Source organism: Suricata suricatta, chromosome 10 (genome assembly GCF_006229205.1).
Source record: "Suricata suricatta isolate VVHF042 chromosome 10, meerkat_22Aug2017_6uvM2_HiC, whole genome shotgun sequence".
Taxonomy (NCBI): domain Eukaryota; kingdom Metazoa; phylum Chordata; class Mammalia; order Carnivora; family Herpestidae; genus Suricata; species Suricata suricatta.
The window spans coordinates 3,760,835-3,778,759 of NC_043709.1; the positions used below are offsets into that span (position 1 = coordinate 3,760,835).

Sequence of the window (17,925 nt, forward strand, 5' to 3'; positions counted from 1 at the left end):
GAGGGGCAGCGAGAGAAAGGGACACAGAGGAGCCAAAGCACAGGTTCAGTGTGGGGTTCGAACCCGTGGACCGTGAGATCGTGACCTGAGCTGAAGCTGGACGCTTCGTCAGCGGCCCCCCCGGCGCCCCTCCACACCAGCTTCTTGAATAAAACCCCAGTTGTGTTCTTAGATGAGTGACATCTCTCTCTGAGCCACCAGCCCAGGCCTGGCCCCTGGCCCCTGCAGACCACACGGGGTTCGAACCTCAGCGTTCACTGAGCAACGCGGGAAACGTTGAGGGGAGGCCTGGAGGATGGCGGACAGTGACAGGGATAGAGCCAGTCAGCCCGACAGCTAAGGACCTCCGAGAGGCTCCGGACACACGCACGGCCAGCCCGTGAGGTCCCCGGGACAAGCCAGTTAGCTTCCCGGGGCCTCCGTGAAGCACACCGGCTGTGACCAGTACGCGGTGCCCAGGGGGTAGTGTGCCAACGCCCAGCACCCGGCAGAACCTCCGAAGGCCCCTGTCACAGGACGTGAGCGCCACCAGCAGCCAGTCTGGGGTCAAGGGGAGCCCGGACTTGCAGCCACATTTCCCACAGAGAGAAGAAATTCCCACTCAGCCACCCGGTGACACACCCTGCATTTCCGGGTGTCGCGACACGCACGTTTGAAACTTACCCTCGACCAAAATGTCACCTCATAACAAACGCATAGCTAAGGAGAGATTTTCCACGTAGTCTGGGGCCCGTTGGGGATTACAGATAACTCCAGCACTTAGGAAAGACTTGGGCGGGCAGAAGTCGCTAATAAACAGAGCGGTGACTAAAATCCAAATTCACAGCAGGGGCCCCCAGACTTGGAGTTTCTCTGACCTCAGTCTCTCCACCTGTACACCGGGAGCTCCAGCCGGCTGACGCCCCACCTTGAAAGCCTCCGATTTCAGTAAGTACTGACAAAGGAGGGTCCCCATTACAAGTGGAACTGGAAGACCCCAAATTCCACACTGACGCCCCAGCCCCCGGTCCCGCAAACGGGACTGTGTTTGGAGGCAGGGCCTTTACAGAGGCGAGTAAGGTAAAGTCAGGTGACACAGTGGCCCTGATCCAGTATGACTCACAGCCTGCTAAGAAGAGGAGGGCAGGACACAGACACGCACAGAGGGACCACCGTGCGGGGACCAAGGGAGGATGGCCGTCTGCAAGCCCAGGAGGGAGGCCTCGGGAGGAGACGGCCCCGCCCACACCAAGATCTCAGACTTCCGGCCTCCGGAGCTGTGGGAGCGTAATAAGTGCATGCTGTCCAAGCCCCGCAGTCTGTGTGTTTGTCACCGTGGCCCAGGCAGACCACAGCCCTCGCCCTGTCTGGCTCTGCGGTGCTGGCATCGTCCCAGCCCTGAAAGGATGGCATCACCACCCCCTTTTGGACTTGGGGAAACCGAGGCTCTGCGCCGGCCCAGGTCACACAGCCAGAAATCCAGCCCAGGCCCATCGGGCTTCCCAGAGCCAGGCCGCTCCCCGGTGGGGCGGTCCACAAACAGGACGCTCGGTGCTGACCTCCCGGCTCTGCTCCGGCCCCTCGGAGCCACACACGGGAGCCAAACTCCCAGCTCTGCTCCTCAGACGCCTGCAAGTCCCGAGTGCGTGGCCTCCCTCCCGTCAATTCAAACCTGACCGGCCTGCTTTCTCTCCTCTGTTCGGTCTGCAACGCTCTGGACTTTTCAAGAATTTCCTAAATCGATATTTACACTACACCGCCGGGCGCTGCGGGCTGACCGCTTGCTGTCAGCGTAAATGCACTAGTCCAGAACGAGGCGGAGGAATCTTCCCGCGGCAGCTTCCCCCCCCCGCCCCCCCCCAGCTCCGAGGGCCCCGCGGCAGAGACGGGGCGTCGACAGACAGAGGAAATGCTGTCAAAACGAGGGAACGCTCTCAGAGCCTTGCCCCCCTGAGCTCTGCACCCCGGGCGGGCCGATCTGGGTTCGAATCCTAACGCCGTCACCTACTGGCTGCGCGGAGGGGGCAGAGCTCGGGGTCCTCGTCTGTAAACGGGGCCGACAGCGCGGTTAAATGCGGCTCCGGACAGGCCCGCTACTGCCCTTACAGTCACCTCTCTGGTGACGATCGGCATTCCAGACCTGCGTCGTTTGCTCTAAGCTTAAAGTCGGCCAAGTCTTCGAGTGAGCTTGGGTTAATTTAGGGGGAAAAAAAGCACCGCTGATCCAGGTTTTGGCTACCACGTAAGGGGAGCAGCTGCCTGGGGAACGCTCCGCGCTGGACCGGCTCAGCGTGTTTTCGGGGTCTGAAGGCAGGCCGCACGCTGACGCGCCAGTCACGTGACCTCATCCAACCACCCCCACTTTTTTCATTTTTTTAATGCTTTTAATTTATTTTTGAGAGACAGAGACAGTGCAAGCAAAGAAGGGGCAGACAGAGAGGGAGACACAGAATCCAAAGCAGGCTCCAGGCTCTGAGCTGGCTGTCAGCACAGAGCCCGATGTAGGGCTCAAACCCATGAACGTGAAATCGAGACACGAGCCACCCAGGTGCCCCTGCAGACCTCTCTTTGTTAGGAGGAAACCGACTTGGCCACAGTGCCCAGCAGCGGGCACAGCAAACCCAGCTTCCCGTCCTCAGCAGCCCAGCAAAGGGGAGAGACGCCCAGGCCATCGCATCGCAGGGCGGCCCAGGAAGGGGGAGCCCCAGCCCGTACGGGGACCTGGGAGCACAGAGGAAGGAGGCAGGGGTCACCCCCCACAGAGGACGCCCCCCACAGCCCGGGTGGATCTGGGCTGTGCGCCAGACTCTGCCAGGGGTCCCGGCACTCGCGGCTTTCTGCTAAAGGAACACCGTCTGGTAACGCAGCAGCTGCTGGCGGACGTACCTGCATTCCTTGGACTCGGAGGCATAGGGCAGCGAGCAGTCCCTGTGCTGGGTGGCCATCTGATGTCCGTCTGCGCAGCAAGCCTCCATGAACGTGTCCGCGGCCACTGTGCAGGAGGAACAGAGCAGGGTGCCCGGTGAGGGGCCAGCTTGCCACTCGCCCACGCGAGGTCCCCTTGGACGTGCGCCCCACCACCCCGCTTCCTCAGGTGTCCGCTGCAACCAGGCCGGTCCGGACGGGCCCTCACGCATCCGCAAATGGAAAACCCACTGGGTCCTGGGCTGGAGCCCTTCCCACTCCTTCCTGGAAAGGCCCAATGCTTTAACCAGTACCCTAACTAGTACCTTAACCAGTACCTTAACTAGTACCTTGCGAATCCAGTTCTGCTGGGGCTGCGGCTCGGCCCCCAGGATCCGCGCCCATCCAGGGTAAATCCCTGCTCCAGCCACACAACAGAGACCCGGATGGAGACCCTCCCCAGCCAGGCCATGAGGACAACCAAGGCAGAAACACCTGGAGCCACATCCGTGCTCTCTCCGTTAATTTTTGTAGCAACTTGTTGGCCAGGTGTCAGTCCTCAGGATAGAGTGGCTGACCCTTGATTTGCACAAGAAGCACCTCCGCTCACCCAGAGGACAGGAAGAGGGCTCCCCAGGGTCCAGCAGCCGGGCCACGCACGGCCTCCCAGCTGGGCAGTGGCCCTCCGCTCCCCGGCCTGGCGCTCAGCCTGGCCCCAGACAGCTGCCCCGATGAGCCCCAGGCCTCAGGGAAGGAGACAGCCCCACCAGGCCCAAGGCAGGAGCAGCTGGGTACGGCGGTGCCCTCAGCCCAGGGGACTCGCGTGGCCGGGAGCACCGACAGCCTCTGCAGCCTGAGGGCACGGCCACACAGTGGGGTAGATCCTGCCGGGCCTGGCAGCGTTTCGTGACCCCATCAGCCGTGGGTGTCCTGTTCGAGTTCATTATTTTCCCAAGGCCGGGCCCTCGGGGTGGCCCCAGCAGGAAGGCTCACTCTCTGCCCTGGCACGGGGCCGAGCGATCCTGAAACACCGGCTTTGACAACCTGCCCTCACCCATCACAAACACCCATGCGACCAGCCTGAGCATGGGACCCGCCACCCTTGACTGCCCTGTGGGCAGGCGAGAAACTGCCGCGGCGGGCCAAGAGTGATGCTTCCAGAAAGACCCCGGGGGAGCTAGCGCGCGGCCGGCCCTTTCCTGGGGCCGGGAGGAAGGAAGAGGGGGGGGTCGCCCAGAACCGAGTCGGGCCTTCCGGGCATCCCCGGGCTGCTCTCCACAACGAGGGAGGTCCCCCCGTCTCGTCCGCACCCCACACCCCAGCCGAGTCCGAGGTGGTTGAAGGGAGAGTGACCATCCACCCAGCCCGGCCGGGGTGCCCTCCGTGCATGGAGCCTCACTATTTCCAACATCCCGACGGCCTTGCCTCCCCAGCCACGGCGTCTCACGAGCCAGCCCTTTCCCTCACATTCCTGGGCACAAAGCGGGCAGGCATGGTGGCAGCAGGGAGCGGGAGGGGCAGCAGCTCCAGTCCGGCTCTGGCGCCTTCTTGCTCTGTGACCCCAGGCAGGTGGCTTCACCTCTCTGAGCCGGTTTCAACGGTAAAATGGGCTCGAAATAATCTTTGCAGAGATGCTGAGCACGTGAGCTTATAAAGTTCTGAGCACACAGTGAGCTCAAAGTAAACAGCACTTGATTATGTGTTTTAAAATTTTTCTGTAACATTTATTTGGGGGGACTGGGGCAGAGAGAGAGGGAGACACAGAATCTGAAGCAGGCTCCAGGCTCTGAGCTGTCAGCACAGAGCCCAACTCAGGGCTCGAACCCACAAACCGTGAGGTCATGACCTGAGCCGAAGTCAGATGCAACCCAGATGCCCCTTGATTTTGTGTTAAAGGAACAAAGGCCACAGCCCACGAGGAAGGGGGACCACAGCCCTGTCTGGGTGCGCGGAAGCCCCAGGAATAAGCAGTGGCCCCAAGACCTCCCTCCAACCTTGAGAAAGGCAAAGCCCGGACTCCCGTGGCCAGGCCGGCTCAGCGGGGCGAGGACTTTGTGCCCCGGGCTGTGGAAACATTTGGAAATGATTCTCCCTAGGGAGCCCGAGCACTTTGAACCTTATTCTCAGCAGGACAATAAAACCTTAAGTCCTTCACTCAGTTCAGAAATGTGGAATGTCCCTGGAATGCTCTGAGGAGCCACAAAGCTGGGACTTGTGCAAAGCAGAGCCATGGGGGGGGCTGTGTCCCGGGTGTCGGGGGGCGGCAGGGATTGGCATGCAGCCAGCTGGGAGCCCCACAGCCGTCTGGGGTCAGCCTCCTGCACGGCCCCATCAGACTGGCCGTGGAGAGCCCACCAGGGTCCATGGCCAGGCCGGACTGTGAGGAGGCAGAGGTGGGGGGAGCAGACCAGGTGCAGGGAACAGACCAGGTGCGGGGAACAGACCAGGTGTGGGGAGAAAAGCAGGTGCGGGGAGCAGAGCAGGTGTGGGGAACAGACCAGGTGCGGGGAGTAGAGCAGGTGCGGGGAGCAGAGCAGGTGTGGGGAACAGACCAGGTGCGGGGAACAGACCAGGTGCGGGGAGCAGAGCAGGTGCGGGGAGCAGAGCAGGTGCGGGGAGCAGACCAGGTGCGGGGAGCAGAGCAGGTGCAGGGAGCAGAGCAGGTGCGGGGAGCAGAGCAGGTGTGGGGAGCAGAGCAGGTGCAGGGAGCAGACCAGGTGCGGGGAACAGACCAGGTGTGGGGAGCAGACCAGGTGCGGGGAACAGACCAGGTGCGGGAAACAGACCAGGTGCGGGGAACAGACCAGGTGTGGGGAGCAGAGCAGGGCAGGGCATCCCTGCCCCCATCATAATAACCAGCCGGACGCTCTTCACATTCAGCGTCTCTCTCCCCCTCGGCCCCTCCAGCTCCTTCTCTATGTCGCTTGCAGGCCACATGGCATCACACTGTCGAGTAGAAAAGGCATCTTTCCCAACCCATCGCCCCTCTTCCAGGAAGGAAGAGTTTTACACTGAGAAGCAAACAGCTCTGGGTGGAGCATCTTATTCATAAACATTATTCCTAAAGCCCTGGGTATTGGCTGAGGTCAGAACAGCCGAAGGAGGGGAGCTGGCTCAAAGGGAAGGCGTCTCAGGACTCTGCAAACACCAGCACACTGCTGTCCTGAGGCACGCCCCGGCTCACACAGCCCCGCTGACCCTGTGGCCGGATGCCGTGACCAGGGTCGTGTTTGCAGCCAGCATCTGCGGCCGATGGGTGGCCCAGTGGAGCTGGGCTGACTGGCCAAAGCTCACAGGCTTGTGGTCAAGGCTGCGGTAGTGACCTGGGATGGGCCGAGAGCTCCTGCTCAACCTCAGAGGGACCTGAGGGAGGATGCCGACCCCTGAATTTATCGTGCTGCTTTGGGGTGGGGCAGTGCAGAGCAGAGGAGGACTCAGCAGCAGGCACAGCTGGTTTTGAGCCCTGGGGCCTCACTCTGCAGCTCACCATCCCTGGGGAAGTTTTCTTTTTTAATTTTTTATGTTTATTTATTTTTGAGACAAGGAGAGACAGAGTGTGAGCGGGGGAGGGACAGAGAGAGAGGGAGACAGAATCGGAAGCAGGCTCCAGGCTCCGATCTGTCAGCACAGAGCCCGATGTGGTGCTCAAACTCACAAACTGTGAGATCATGACCTGAGCCGAAGTTGGACACTCGACTGACTGAGCCCCCCAGGCGCCCCCCCTTCCCGCTGGGCAAATCCTTGAAGCTGCCTGCGCCCGGGTCCGTGTCCCGATCTGTGAAATGGGGCACAGGCCACTGAACTGCGGGGTTCTTGTGGGCGCCGGGCGCTCGGAAGGCAGCCAGGGTTTTCCTACTTCTGTCCCTCCTCCATCCCCATTCGTCATGGTCTTGAACCTGTCTGCCTTCAGTACCTCGCCAGCGACTGTCACACCAGCGGCTACAGGAACAGAACCTGGACCCCAAACATAACTATACACAGAAGAAGCCAAATGGAGTTAAGTCACCGAAGAGCGATATGGACATAAAAGCTAAGGGGTCCTCGACCCCCCCGGCCCCCCCTCAAGCTCCCCAAACCAGTGGGGGGCCAGCTCTGTACTCTGCGTGGGTGTCACTCAGTCCCTCATGTTTCCCTGCCACCTTCTTTTTTCACTGCTTCTTGGTCTGGGCTCTGGCCCCTCTAGGCTCTGGCCCTTCTCTGTCCTGCCTGCCACCGGCTCACCCCGACTTTCCCCAGTGTTGCGGGGTGCCCCTCAACACTGCGCCTCCCCCGTCACTGGCATTGGGGCCCCGCCCTCAGGGAGCACCCGCTGCGTGCTGGGCACAACACCAGCGCTTCCTCGAGTCTCACAAGGACTCAGGGAGGCCAGTTCATTATGGTCCCCGTTCTGTAGATAAGAAAATTCCAGCTCAGAGAGGTTAAACGACCAGCTCAAAGTCACACAGCCCAAGGGAGCAGTGAGGGGCCAAGCCAGGCATCAGGTTTGGTTCTAACAGCCTCTGCCTCCTGGCGAATCGAACACTCCTTTGGGGCAGGGATGGTACCCTCTCCTCTCAGTGACCCCCGAGCACCCGCCCACGCCCAGGACAAACGGGGAGGCCCAGGAAGCTTCAGTTGAGGACAGACGGGCCACAGGCAGCACCAGGCTGCTGAGAATTCTGGCAAGAGCCCGGGGCCTGCTGGGGCATCGGTCTGAGACTCCAGAACGACCACTTTCTTGGCCTTTAGAGACGGTTGCCCCCAGGCCATCGGAGCAGAGCTGAGCAGTGGGGAAAGGCGGTGGAGAGAGGGGAACACCCTGCAGACGGTTCTGGCACGCAGCTCAAGATGCCACCAAAGGTACCGTCCGCAGCAGGTCTGTCGTTAAAGGACGTGTGCGTCCCGTTCCAGAAAAGGTCTGTTGTTAACTTATGCTCTGGAACAAATAAAGCCTCCCGCTCCTGCCCAGCATCTCCTGCCACGGGGCAGGACCAGGCTCCCCAAAGCACAGAAGGCAATACCACCCCCTCCCCCGGGGGCATCGCTGCCAAGACAGGTCCCAGCTGGAAAGGGCCACAGCTGTCTCCGCGTTTTCATACGTGTCCCCTCTGGAGCGGACGAGCTTTACTCTGGTGGTGAAAAGTCACATCGGGGCAGAGAGAGAGGAGGCCCGGGGAGAGGGGCGGGCAGGGCGCCCGGCTCGTGGCCCCGCCGGGTCCCGGGTGTTCACGAGGGCGAGCCCAGTCACTATAAGCGTCTGCCGTACCCTGGGCAGAGAGTACGAAAAGCTGTCCCCTACGGTGTCCCGATTCTAAAGACCCCAACGCGCTGTTCTACCAAAACCACGGTGAGAGCGACGGTCTGGAGGTTACTCACCCTCCCTCACTTTTCTTAATGTTGTTTAATTTATTTTTGAGAGAGCGAGAGAGAGACAGCGTGAGCAGGGGAGGGGCAGAGAGAGAGGGAGACAGAGAATCCGAAGCAGGCTCCACGCTCTGAGCTGTCAGCACACAGCCCGACGCGGGGCTCGAACCCACGAACCGTAAGAACATGACCTGAGCTGAAGCTGGAAGCCAGACGCTTAACCGACTGAGCCCCCCAGGCGTCCCCTCACTTCTTTTTTAATGTGTATTTATTTGAGAGAGAGAGAGAGAGAGAGAGAGAAAGGGAGAACTTGAGCGGAGCAGGGACAGAGGGAGAGGAAGACAGAGAACCCAAAGCAGGGTTCTCGCTGACAGTAGAGAGCCTGATGTGGGGCTTGAACTCATGAACCGTGAGATCACGACCTGAGCCAAAGTCAGACGCTTCACCACAGAGCCACCCAAGCGCTCCTTGCCCTTCCTCATTCCTACAGGATGATGGCCACGCACACAACCTTGGGTTAAAATTAACACCCCCACAGTTGTTGTTTTTTAAAAAAGTTGAGCACCTAATGTGAATTAAATGCTTCATTTAAAATTCTTCTGGGACGCCTGGGGGCTCAGTGGGTTGAGGGTCCGACTTCGGCTCAGGTCATGATCTCACAGTTCATGGGTTCGAGCCCCGCGTTGGGCTCCGTGCTGACAGCTCAGAGCCTGGAGCTGCTTCAGATTCTGTGTCTCTTTCTCTCTCTGCCCCTCCCCTGTTCAAGCTGTCTCTCTATGTCTCTCAAAAATAAATAAATGCAAAAAAAAAATTAAAATTCTGTGGTTGAAGACATCACGCTCAGTGAGACAAGCCAGTCACAAGAGGGTAAACGAGGCCTGCATGATTCCAGTTAAGTCGTCCCGAGAGGAGCCCCGTCCACAGGGACGGAAAGTGGGCGGGGAGCATGTGTGTCACCGGCACAGAGCTTCCACGTGGGGACAGGAGAGGGGTCTGGAGGCGGACGGTGTGAAGATGGCAAAACACGTGAATGCTCGTAACGCCCCTGACCGTTCACTTAGAGACGGTTCCGCCTGTTAATGTTACGTGTATTTCATCACAATGAAATAAGCACATTTAACAAAACTGAGTGAGGGGCGCCTGGGGGGCTCAGTCGGTTGAGCCTCCGACTTCGGCTCAGGTCATGATCTCGTGGTTCTTGAGTTTGAGCCCCACGTCAGGCTCTGTGCTGACAGCGTGGAGCCTGCTTCGGATCCTCTGTGTCCCTCTCTCTCTGCCCCTCCCCCACCCATGGGCGCACTCTCTTTAAAAACAAACATTTAAAAAAATTCTTTAATTGAGTGCTTGTGTGGCATTTTGTACCACCTTTCAATAGGAGAGGAATTGGGTGTTCTGCTGATTAACTCAATTGCCTTTTTCAATGGATGTTGTTTTTAGTGTTTATTTATTTTAGAGAGACAGAGAGAGACAGAGCAGGAGCAGGGGAGGGGCAGAGCGAGAGGGAGACACAGCATCCGAAGCAGGCTCCAGGCTCTGAGCTGTCAGCACAGAGCCCAACACGGGGCTCGAACTCATGAACCATGAGATCATGACCTGAGCCGCAGTCAGATGCTGAACTGACTGAGCCCCCAGGCGCCCCCACGACCGAGGTTTTACTGCACAAATGTGAATAGTGTAACAAGGACTAATAGTGTACCTTACAGCAACCTCACAGAGCAGGATGGTGGTGAATACAGTGCTCTACGCAGCAAGCTAGGTGACTTCAAACAGGGACAGGTGACGTGGTAAGTCACAAAGTAAAGCAGAGGGCGGCGCTCACTCCCCGGCCAAGGACGAGCCTAGGGAGGGCTCTCTGGACGTGATGAGGGCACATCCGTTCCCCAACCACACAATGAAGGCTTGGGCACTGTCAGCGGAGGGGGCGGGATCCCAACTCCGCTCTGACGCTCTGACACAGGACACACAGCGGGGCATCGAACCACAAGCAACCCCATGAGGAGACCCCACCGCATCTGCCTGGCGCCCAGCAGCCCGGACCAAACGAGGACGCTGCTGCCTCTTCCATCCCTAACTCCCGGGAGTGATGCCAATACCGACGCCCACCGCGCCCGCGGCTGGGCGGGAGGGGCTCTGAGGAGCAGGGTCTCAGGCGGCCTGCGGTCCCTTCTCTCGAAAATCGCCTCCCTCCCTTCTGAGAGGAAGCTTCCACTGGGCACCGTTCATCTCTGGTTCCTGTAGTCGGATTGTGTGACTCGGATCCACCAAGCATAATATAAACTAAGCATAAACTCTCCTGCAAAATCTCATGAGCTTTGGACTCAGGGATCCAAGGGGGAAGCTAGACACTGTGGATTAAAACTGCCCAGCCCTGGGGGCGCCTGGGGGCCTCCGTCGGTGAGGCGTCCAACTCCTGGTTTTGGCTCAGGTCATGATCTCGCGGCTTCGTAGGCATTGGGCTCTGCACTGACAGTGCAGTGCCTGCCCAGGATTCTCTCTCCCTCCCTCTCTGCCCCTGCCCTGCACACGCTCACTCGCTCTCTCGCTCTCTCTCTCTCTCTCAAAAACACTGCCAAGCCCCGAATTTCCCTCCACCTCATGAGCTTCTTTTTCTCCACCTGTCAAATGGGGCAGCAACTGTAAGGCTGGGAAGAGCGATGTGGTCACTCAGACAAAATGCTTACATCGGCGCCCATCCACAGAGAGAATATTCTTTCCAGAAGTCGCACATTCCCCCAGACCGACCCGTCGCCAGGGGGCGGCCAGCCGCCACCTCCCTCGGGAGGAGACACGCCCGCCAGAAGTAACTGGTGAGCAGAGCATCAGATAACGTTTGTCCTGAGTCAGCAGCTAAAACCAAATTTCTTTCCGGCGAATTACGCCCTGGTAAAGGCTGCAGAGCGGACTGAGTCTCAGGGGCTCTGAGCTCCGGGTCCAGAGAACGCATTCTTGTCGAGGGTCAGAGAGACAGGTTCTTTCCAACACTGCAGATGCCGGCTGGCGGTCAGAGGGGTTCCGTCATGCTCCATGGACGGAAGCTTCTGGAATGTCAGCCTGCCACCTATAATGCTGCCAGGGGCTCCGGACAATGCCTGACTGGCCTGCGAGCTGTCCTAAGCCCTTCACACATTCAGGAAGCCCCTCTAGGGCTCAGTCAGTGGAGCACGCGACTCTTGACTTCGGGGTGGTGAGTCTGAGTCCCATGTTGGGTGTAGAGAGGACTTAAAAAATAATTTTTTTTAATTTAAAAAATTTTTTTATTTTTGAGAGACACTGTCTAGAGACAGTGGGAGCAAGGGAGGGTCAGAGAGAGAGGGAGATACAGAATCTGAAACAGGCTCCAGGCTCTGAGCTAGCTGTCAGCAGAGCCCGACGCGGGGCTGGAACCCACGAACATGAGATCATGACCTGAGCTGAAGCCGGACGCTTAATCAACTGAGTCACCCAGGCGCCCCTAAAATATTTTTTACAAAGCCCTTCTTCTGACCCTTCCAGGTGCAGGCTTCCGGCTTGGGGCAAGGGATCCCGAGGTGAAATGTAGGACCCAGTCCTCAAAGGGATGGCCCAGGCAATCGTCCCTGGGGTCTGGTGTATGGTGTCCCCGACATCCCTTGCACGTCTAGGATGAGGGACAGAACCAGCGGCTCCTTCAAGGGCACCAGACCTCCCAGGAGGAAGCCCTCTCGGCTCCACACAAGAGCCACCTGTGCCCCACCCCCCTACCCCCCTGCCCCAGCACCTGTCACAGAGACACTGGGCTTCTTGGACAGAGGCCCAGCCAGCAGGAGGCAGCAAGAGAGAAGGACCAGAAGGCACATCTCGGGAAAGAAACCGAGAAGCTTCTCCCAGATTGCTCCGTCCGGGCAGTAACCTCCTGTGACCAAGGCCAGGGGACACGTGGGCTGTCTCACCTCCTACCTCTCTACGGCACCCCGCCCTGCGCGGACCCATCTCTCCCACTTGTCCTGTGAGCTCTCGGGCCACCTGTCATGTGTCCTCTGTGCCTGGCCTTTGGAAGCTGGAAGATGGGCGGTGCCGGTCCACTCGCTTCCTAGAGTCCGTCCGTTCACGCTCATGCCAGTCCAAAGGTCCTTTCCTACACACACACACACACACACACACACACACACACACACACGGCAGTTCCACAGGCTCCTTGCTCCCTGAACGCCCCAGCACTTTGCACAAATATTAACTGCCCTGTGCACTGAGTGTCACAGGGACAGCTCGGTGCCCTGCCCCACGCCGGCCTCGGAGCGGGCACTCCACGCTCCACGCTCCACGCTCCGGTGAAAGACTGAGTGGATGGGATCCCAGCCACTCTAGGAGGCAGGGCATCGGGGACAGATTAAGCAAGTTGTCCGAGGCCACAGAGCAAACACGGAGGCGGCCTTGGAGCCTGGCTCAGACTAAAGCTCGCACACGCCTCCCCCCGGACCACGCGGAAGGAAGCCGGCTTCCTCCACCCACGCAGGAGCCACCCTCGGCCCCTGTCACCGTCACAACACGTCACAACACCGTCACAACTACGGCACTGAGCCCTGCCCATACGGCATCCTAAAGGCTTCTATTCCGGTGTTTGCTATGAGCCTGTGCAGTGCCGTGAATAGCGGCCCCTAAACAGAATTTTCCACGTCCGGGCCCCAGAACGGGACCTTAATTTGGAATCAGGGTCTTTGCAGGTGCAGTTAAGGATCTCAAGAGGAGGACCTCCTAGGTCATCCAGGAGAGCTCTAAACCCCAAGACAAGGGTCCTTAGAAGAGAAACACAGAAGGAAAAGGCAGTGTGAAGACAGAGCGGCCACGAGCCCGGGAAGGGACCCTCTCCCAGGGCCTTCGAGGGGAGCGAAGGTCCGCAGCGCCCCGACTCGGGACTTCTGGCCACCAGGACAGATCCCTGTTGTCATCAGCTGCTCCTTTCGCAGCGATTTGGTCCAGGGCCGCAGGAGACTCTGTCGCCACAGCTCCGAGTGGCAGGGACCCTGCTGCCCTGTGCCTCGAGGGCCTTGTGCCCAACCAACAAAGGAAGGGCTGTGACAAACAGCTCCTGGGGACCCCCCAGGCTCATAAGGGACACTTGGGAAACGTCTGCTCAACAGAACTGAGAAACAGCCTATAAATGACACTGCTTATCACCTCCTTCCTTTTTCAGGGCCTCAGTCCCGCCCCCCCCCAACCTATACACAGAGTGGACCGGCTGATCTGTGGTTTCCATGTCCGGACAGACAAACTATGTGGTGTCAGTGCGGATAACAACACATGCCAAGGACGCTCCACTTGGAGAAAGGAAGGCTCTGGGCCCCCTCCTCTCCCTCAGGAGCATTAGCGGGGCCTTGGGGGCTGGGCCCCCCAGGAAGTCAGCAGCGGGGTGGGCAGGAATCCGGGGTCCCTGCTCCCAGCGCTGGCCACGTCAGCTCGGCCCTCTGGCAGGGTCACGTGGCAAAGCTGGGGACAGATTAAGCAGGAACATGACCTAAACAATTTCCAGAGCCGTCTTCTCCAGATGCCGGGCCCGCCCTGTTGTGTCTGGAACCCAGGACCAGCCAAGGGCATTTTCCTTTACAAAGGTGCCAGGAAAGGGGCGACTTTCTACCCTGCGGACAGTTCTAGACCTCACAGGGTCCTGCGGTCAGAGGCATCCGTTCCTGTGTGCACCGCCTCTCCCCCCCTCCCCACCACCACCACCACCACCACCACCAAGGTCCCTGAGCCCCACCCCCAGATGGCAGCAGGGAGGGCCTGACTTGGGCCACACCCAAAGGAGAGGCAGGCCAAGGCCAGGCCCTGGGCTGGGTACAGCGCAAACAGCGCTCCAGCACCAAGGCCACAGCCTCCCCAGCACAGGACAGGCCTGTCCAGTGATCTGAAACAAGACAGATGCCGTCACCTCGGGGACCACTTCCTACCAAGTCGGCCACGACCCCCTCGAGGGCTCTGCGCACCCCCCCCCATGCATGTTAAACGCCAGGCCAGGTCTTCCCCAGGACTCGAGTGCAGCCATTGTTCAGGGGACTTAGCGCGCCCCACCTGCTTGCCCCCTCGTGAAGTTTACGGCGGGATGGCCAAGTGGCCGGGAGCACGCTGGGCTGTGACCCGGCCCTCTGTTTACTGCTGTGTTTCCCAGGCAAGTTGCTTAGCCACTCTGGGCCATGGTGTATATGCCTGTAAAATCAAAACAATAATAGTACCCTCCTCATAGGGTTGTTGGGAGGATTAAATTAGTGGCTAAATATAAACTACGATACTCGTATTTACCTCCGAGAGCAGAGGGTGCACTGGGTCTGTATTTCACGGAAACAGAAGGCCAGGGGGCCTGGGACTGGCCGCTTTCAGAATCAGGACCAGTCTCCCAACCTTGTCCAAGTGCTGACTCCCATCACGGAGGCCCCTCCTGATAACACGCAGGCACTGGACTCCCTTCGGACCAGCCTGAGGGCAGAGGGGCCAGTGGACCAGCCTGAGGGCGGAGGAGGTGGGCCCAGCGGGCAGGGCGCGGACCAGCCCCTGGTGCCCGCTTCCCCAGCCTCCCAGCCACAGCCTCTCAGCTCCAAGCTCCCTCCGAGCCCAGGAAAGCTGACATGACCGGTGTCCCCATTTGGTTATGGGGTCACATCTGGGATCATTACAAGGAAACTGGAACGACACAGAGCCTGCAAGAGTATTTATTAGTCAAACTGTTATCACTGGCGGTTTTGCAAAGGGAAGCCTTTTACTGCATATGAAGTACACCGGCGGGGTGGTGTGCGAGCCGTTAGAACGGGTTCCGTAAAATTCATCTGCAAGGCTGCCCCCCCGACGCCCCCGTGGCTCAGGGCCCTGCCTTCAAAGGAACTAACTGGAAGGAAGAAACGTGTCCATATTCTCTCCCGCTTCCCGGGCCTTTGCCCACGCTGCTCCCTCGGCCTGGGCACCATCCTCCCCGACCTTCCCAGAAACCCCGCCGGCTCCTCCTCCACACCCCGGCTTCCGTGCTGGTCCTCCGGGTGGTCCTCCCTGACTCCCCGCCGATCGGGGCTGGTTTGAAATTGCCTGTCCGCTCTTCTGGCTCTCCTGGGGGGTGGGGACCCCATGGCCAGGCCGCTCTTCTTCCTCGTCGTGTCCTCAAGATTCAGAACAGCGTCGGGCACAGACAGACACCTAGTGCTTCGACGCCTGAGTGCCAAAGGAGCACAGTTGACACCGCTCTGCCTGACCTTTCCTGACCCGGCTCTGGCCCTCGACAGCTGCCGGTTCAGAGGCCCTTCTAGAAGGGGAGATCAGCAGGACTTTCAGAGCACTCTTGGGGACAAGGACACTCTCTTACCCCGGGGAGGGGGCAACACAAATAACAGGTCATCATCACCCAGCCACCTTGGCAGGCCTCACCCCACGTCTGTCCCTCGGTCTGCAAGGCAACCTAAGGAGTGGGTTTCTGTGCTGTTTAACAAATGAGAAAACCACCAACCATGGCGAGGACTTTTCCAGCAGGATCCGGACAACACTTCCCGTCCCACAAAAGCCTGGGTGGCCTGAGTTGGGGAGCCGAAGGCAGTACCAGGAGAGGGTGTTGCCTAGACCCCGAGGGGCACCCCCAAGTCTCATCTTCATGAATTCAAGGCTCCGGCAGCCCTCTGCCCCAGCCTGTGCCCCCCACCCCCAGCCTGGGAAAGTTCCAGCAGCCGCGGGCCACGTGCTTCCACGCCAAGCCTCTCCGTCTTTGTTCTCCCTCCTAGCGACTTGCTCTGTAATCAGCCGCTGGAGCCGGAGGCCAAGAAAGTCTTGGAGCAAACACAGTCGTCTTCCCCAAATGCCCTCCTCCTCTCCGCTCCCTCCCTCCTGTCCCACAGGACAGACGAACAGAGGACAGAGTGTGGCTCGGCTCTGTCCCTGGGCAGAGGAGGTCAGCGCCCTTCCACACCACCGTGGCTGCGCCCAGTGTCAGCAGCTTCTTAGCTAACGGGCTCACCCTGGTCACTTCAATTAGGTTTCCCCGTGGACCCCACAGGTCTGCAGACGGTGGGACCCTGTCACTTCAGGGAACCTTCCGGCTCCCAAGCTTGTGGCCGGAGAAAAACCGCAGAAGACGCAGCGTCCTCTCCCCAAATGGTATCAAACTGGTTGTAACTCCACAAAGGGGCCGCCACCCCAAGGAGACAGGAAGGCCACGCCGGGGTCCACATCACCGTGTGCAATGAGTAGGTTTGCTTTTGCACATGCGCCCCAGGTCGGGGGGGGGGCCCTCTCCGTAAAGACGAGTGCCCTCCAGCCTGACAAGTCTCCGTGTGTTTTCAGAGTCAAACCGCAGCCGAACTTTCTCACACACGACGCAGAACAGGACAGCAGGAGAGGATCGGGGCACTCAGCCTCGGGAGAGTTCTCCCAGGCCTTCTCTCTCTGGGCCTGCCTCAGTTACCTTGTCTGTAAACCACACAGGGGCTCTGGGGTCCTTTCTACATCAGATCGGAGCCCCGCTCCGGGCTAGCCCTCATCTCGGATGAACGCCCTTTCCTCCGTCCGCCAGCTCCTGCCCAAGCACCACCTCCAAGCCTGCTCTGAGCCCCGTGGGGTGGGGGGAGGGATGGCTCTTGCTGCCAACAGAGCCCTGCGCCCCCCACCCCACCCGATAGATAACCCCTCCCCCACTTGGAACGCACCCAAGACACAGCCAGAGCTCCAGGATCTGCCTCAGCCAGTGAGAGAGCCCAGAAACCTGCGCTGAGCTCTGCCCTCTGCCCCCAGCCTCCCCAGGAGATCTTTTGATCAAGGAGGGCGGTCACTGGAGAATGGAAAAGAAACCAAGCTAAACCAGAGATAAAGAATCTAGGATTCCAAGGGTGGCCCCAGGAAGAACAAGCCCCCAGGCAGGCCCGTCTAATGACTAATGAGTCACGGGTCAGCGGAGGGGTCAGAGGCCGAGGCTCTGCTGGCCTGAGCTGCTCTGATCCACAGGGCCTGGGGGTCACCCCCCAAGGAGCTAGGCCTTGAGGATTAAGGGAGAAAGAGGAGCCATCTCGGTGCCTTGGGTCCTGGCCCGAGGGGTCTAGCCCACAGGCCTGCCAGGGGACACTCGCCACAGGGTGGGTGGGTTTGGAAGTGGCCTGTCCCCAGCCCCAGCTGAGTATGTCGCCTGGCAGAACCTCTCTTGGGGCCCTCTAGGTCCCAGGGGGGCAGGCGGGGTTTTCCCCACACAAGGGCTGTCTCCTTAAAACTCTGGGGACTGCTCCTTCCTTTCTGATTTCTTGCATCCACCCCCTAACCCATGACTGGCTTTGTCTCCTGGGCAAAGTACTGTCCCGTCTCAGTTTTCTCACCAACGGGCTGGGTACAACAGCCCCTCCCAAGAGGTGGAGGTGGGGGCAGTGAGAACCGACACGCCAGGGCGCCGAGCACGGCCCCCGGGGGCTTCGCCAACATTTCGGTGGCGCTTCCCGCCTACCTCCCGGCCTCGGCCCGGGGGACCGACGGGCGCGCTAGCGTGGGCAGCACAAGAATGCGGGCGGGGGGGGGGGCGGGGAGGAGGACCCGCGGTCGCCAAAACACGTGCCCCGGGTCATCAAGGTGACTCGGCCGGGAGCCAGGAGTGGGGTGCGGGAGGGCGCTGGGCAGCGCACAGCCAGGGCCGCCGCGGGGGCGCAGCGCCGAAACGTCGACGGCTGCCGCGGCTCCAGGACTGCGCGGAGGGCGGGGCGGGGAGCCACCGGAGCGGGGGGCCGTGGCCTCGGG

General features: G+C 60.0%; 1 protein-coding gene across 2 annotated transcripts in view; it reads right to left on the bottom strand.

Annotated features, from left to right (window-relative positions):
• The window catches only part of FBLN1 (fibulin 1), a 61,384-nt gene extending 58,417 nt beyond the window's left edge, over window positions 1-2,967 (bottom strand). For both annotated transcript variants that reach the window (XM_029955176.1, XM_029955178.1), the window contains exon 1: window positions 2,866-2,967. In XM_029955176.1, coding sequence (XP_029811036.1) covers window positions 2,866-2,954 — 89 coding nt within the window. In that variant the 5' untranslated portion in view covers window positions 2,955-2,967. The remainder of the gene's footprint in view (window positions 1-2,865) is intronic.
• Window positions 2,968-17,925: the final 14,958 nt, after the last annotated feature.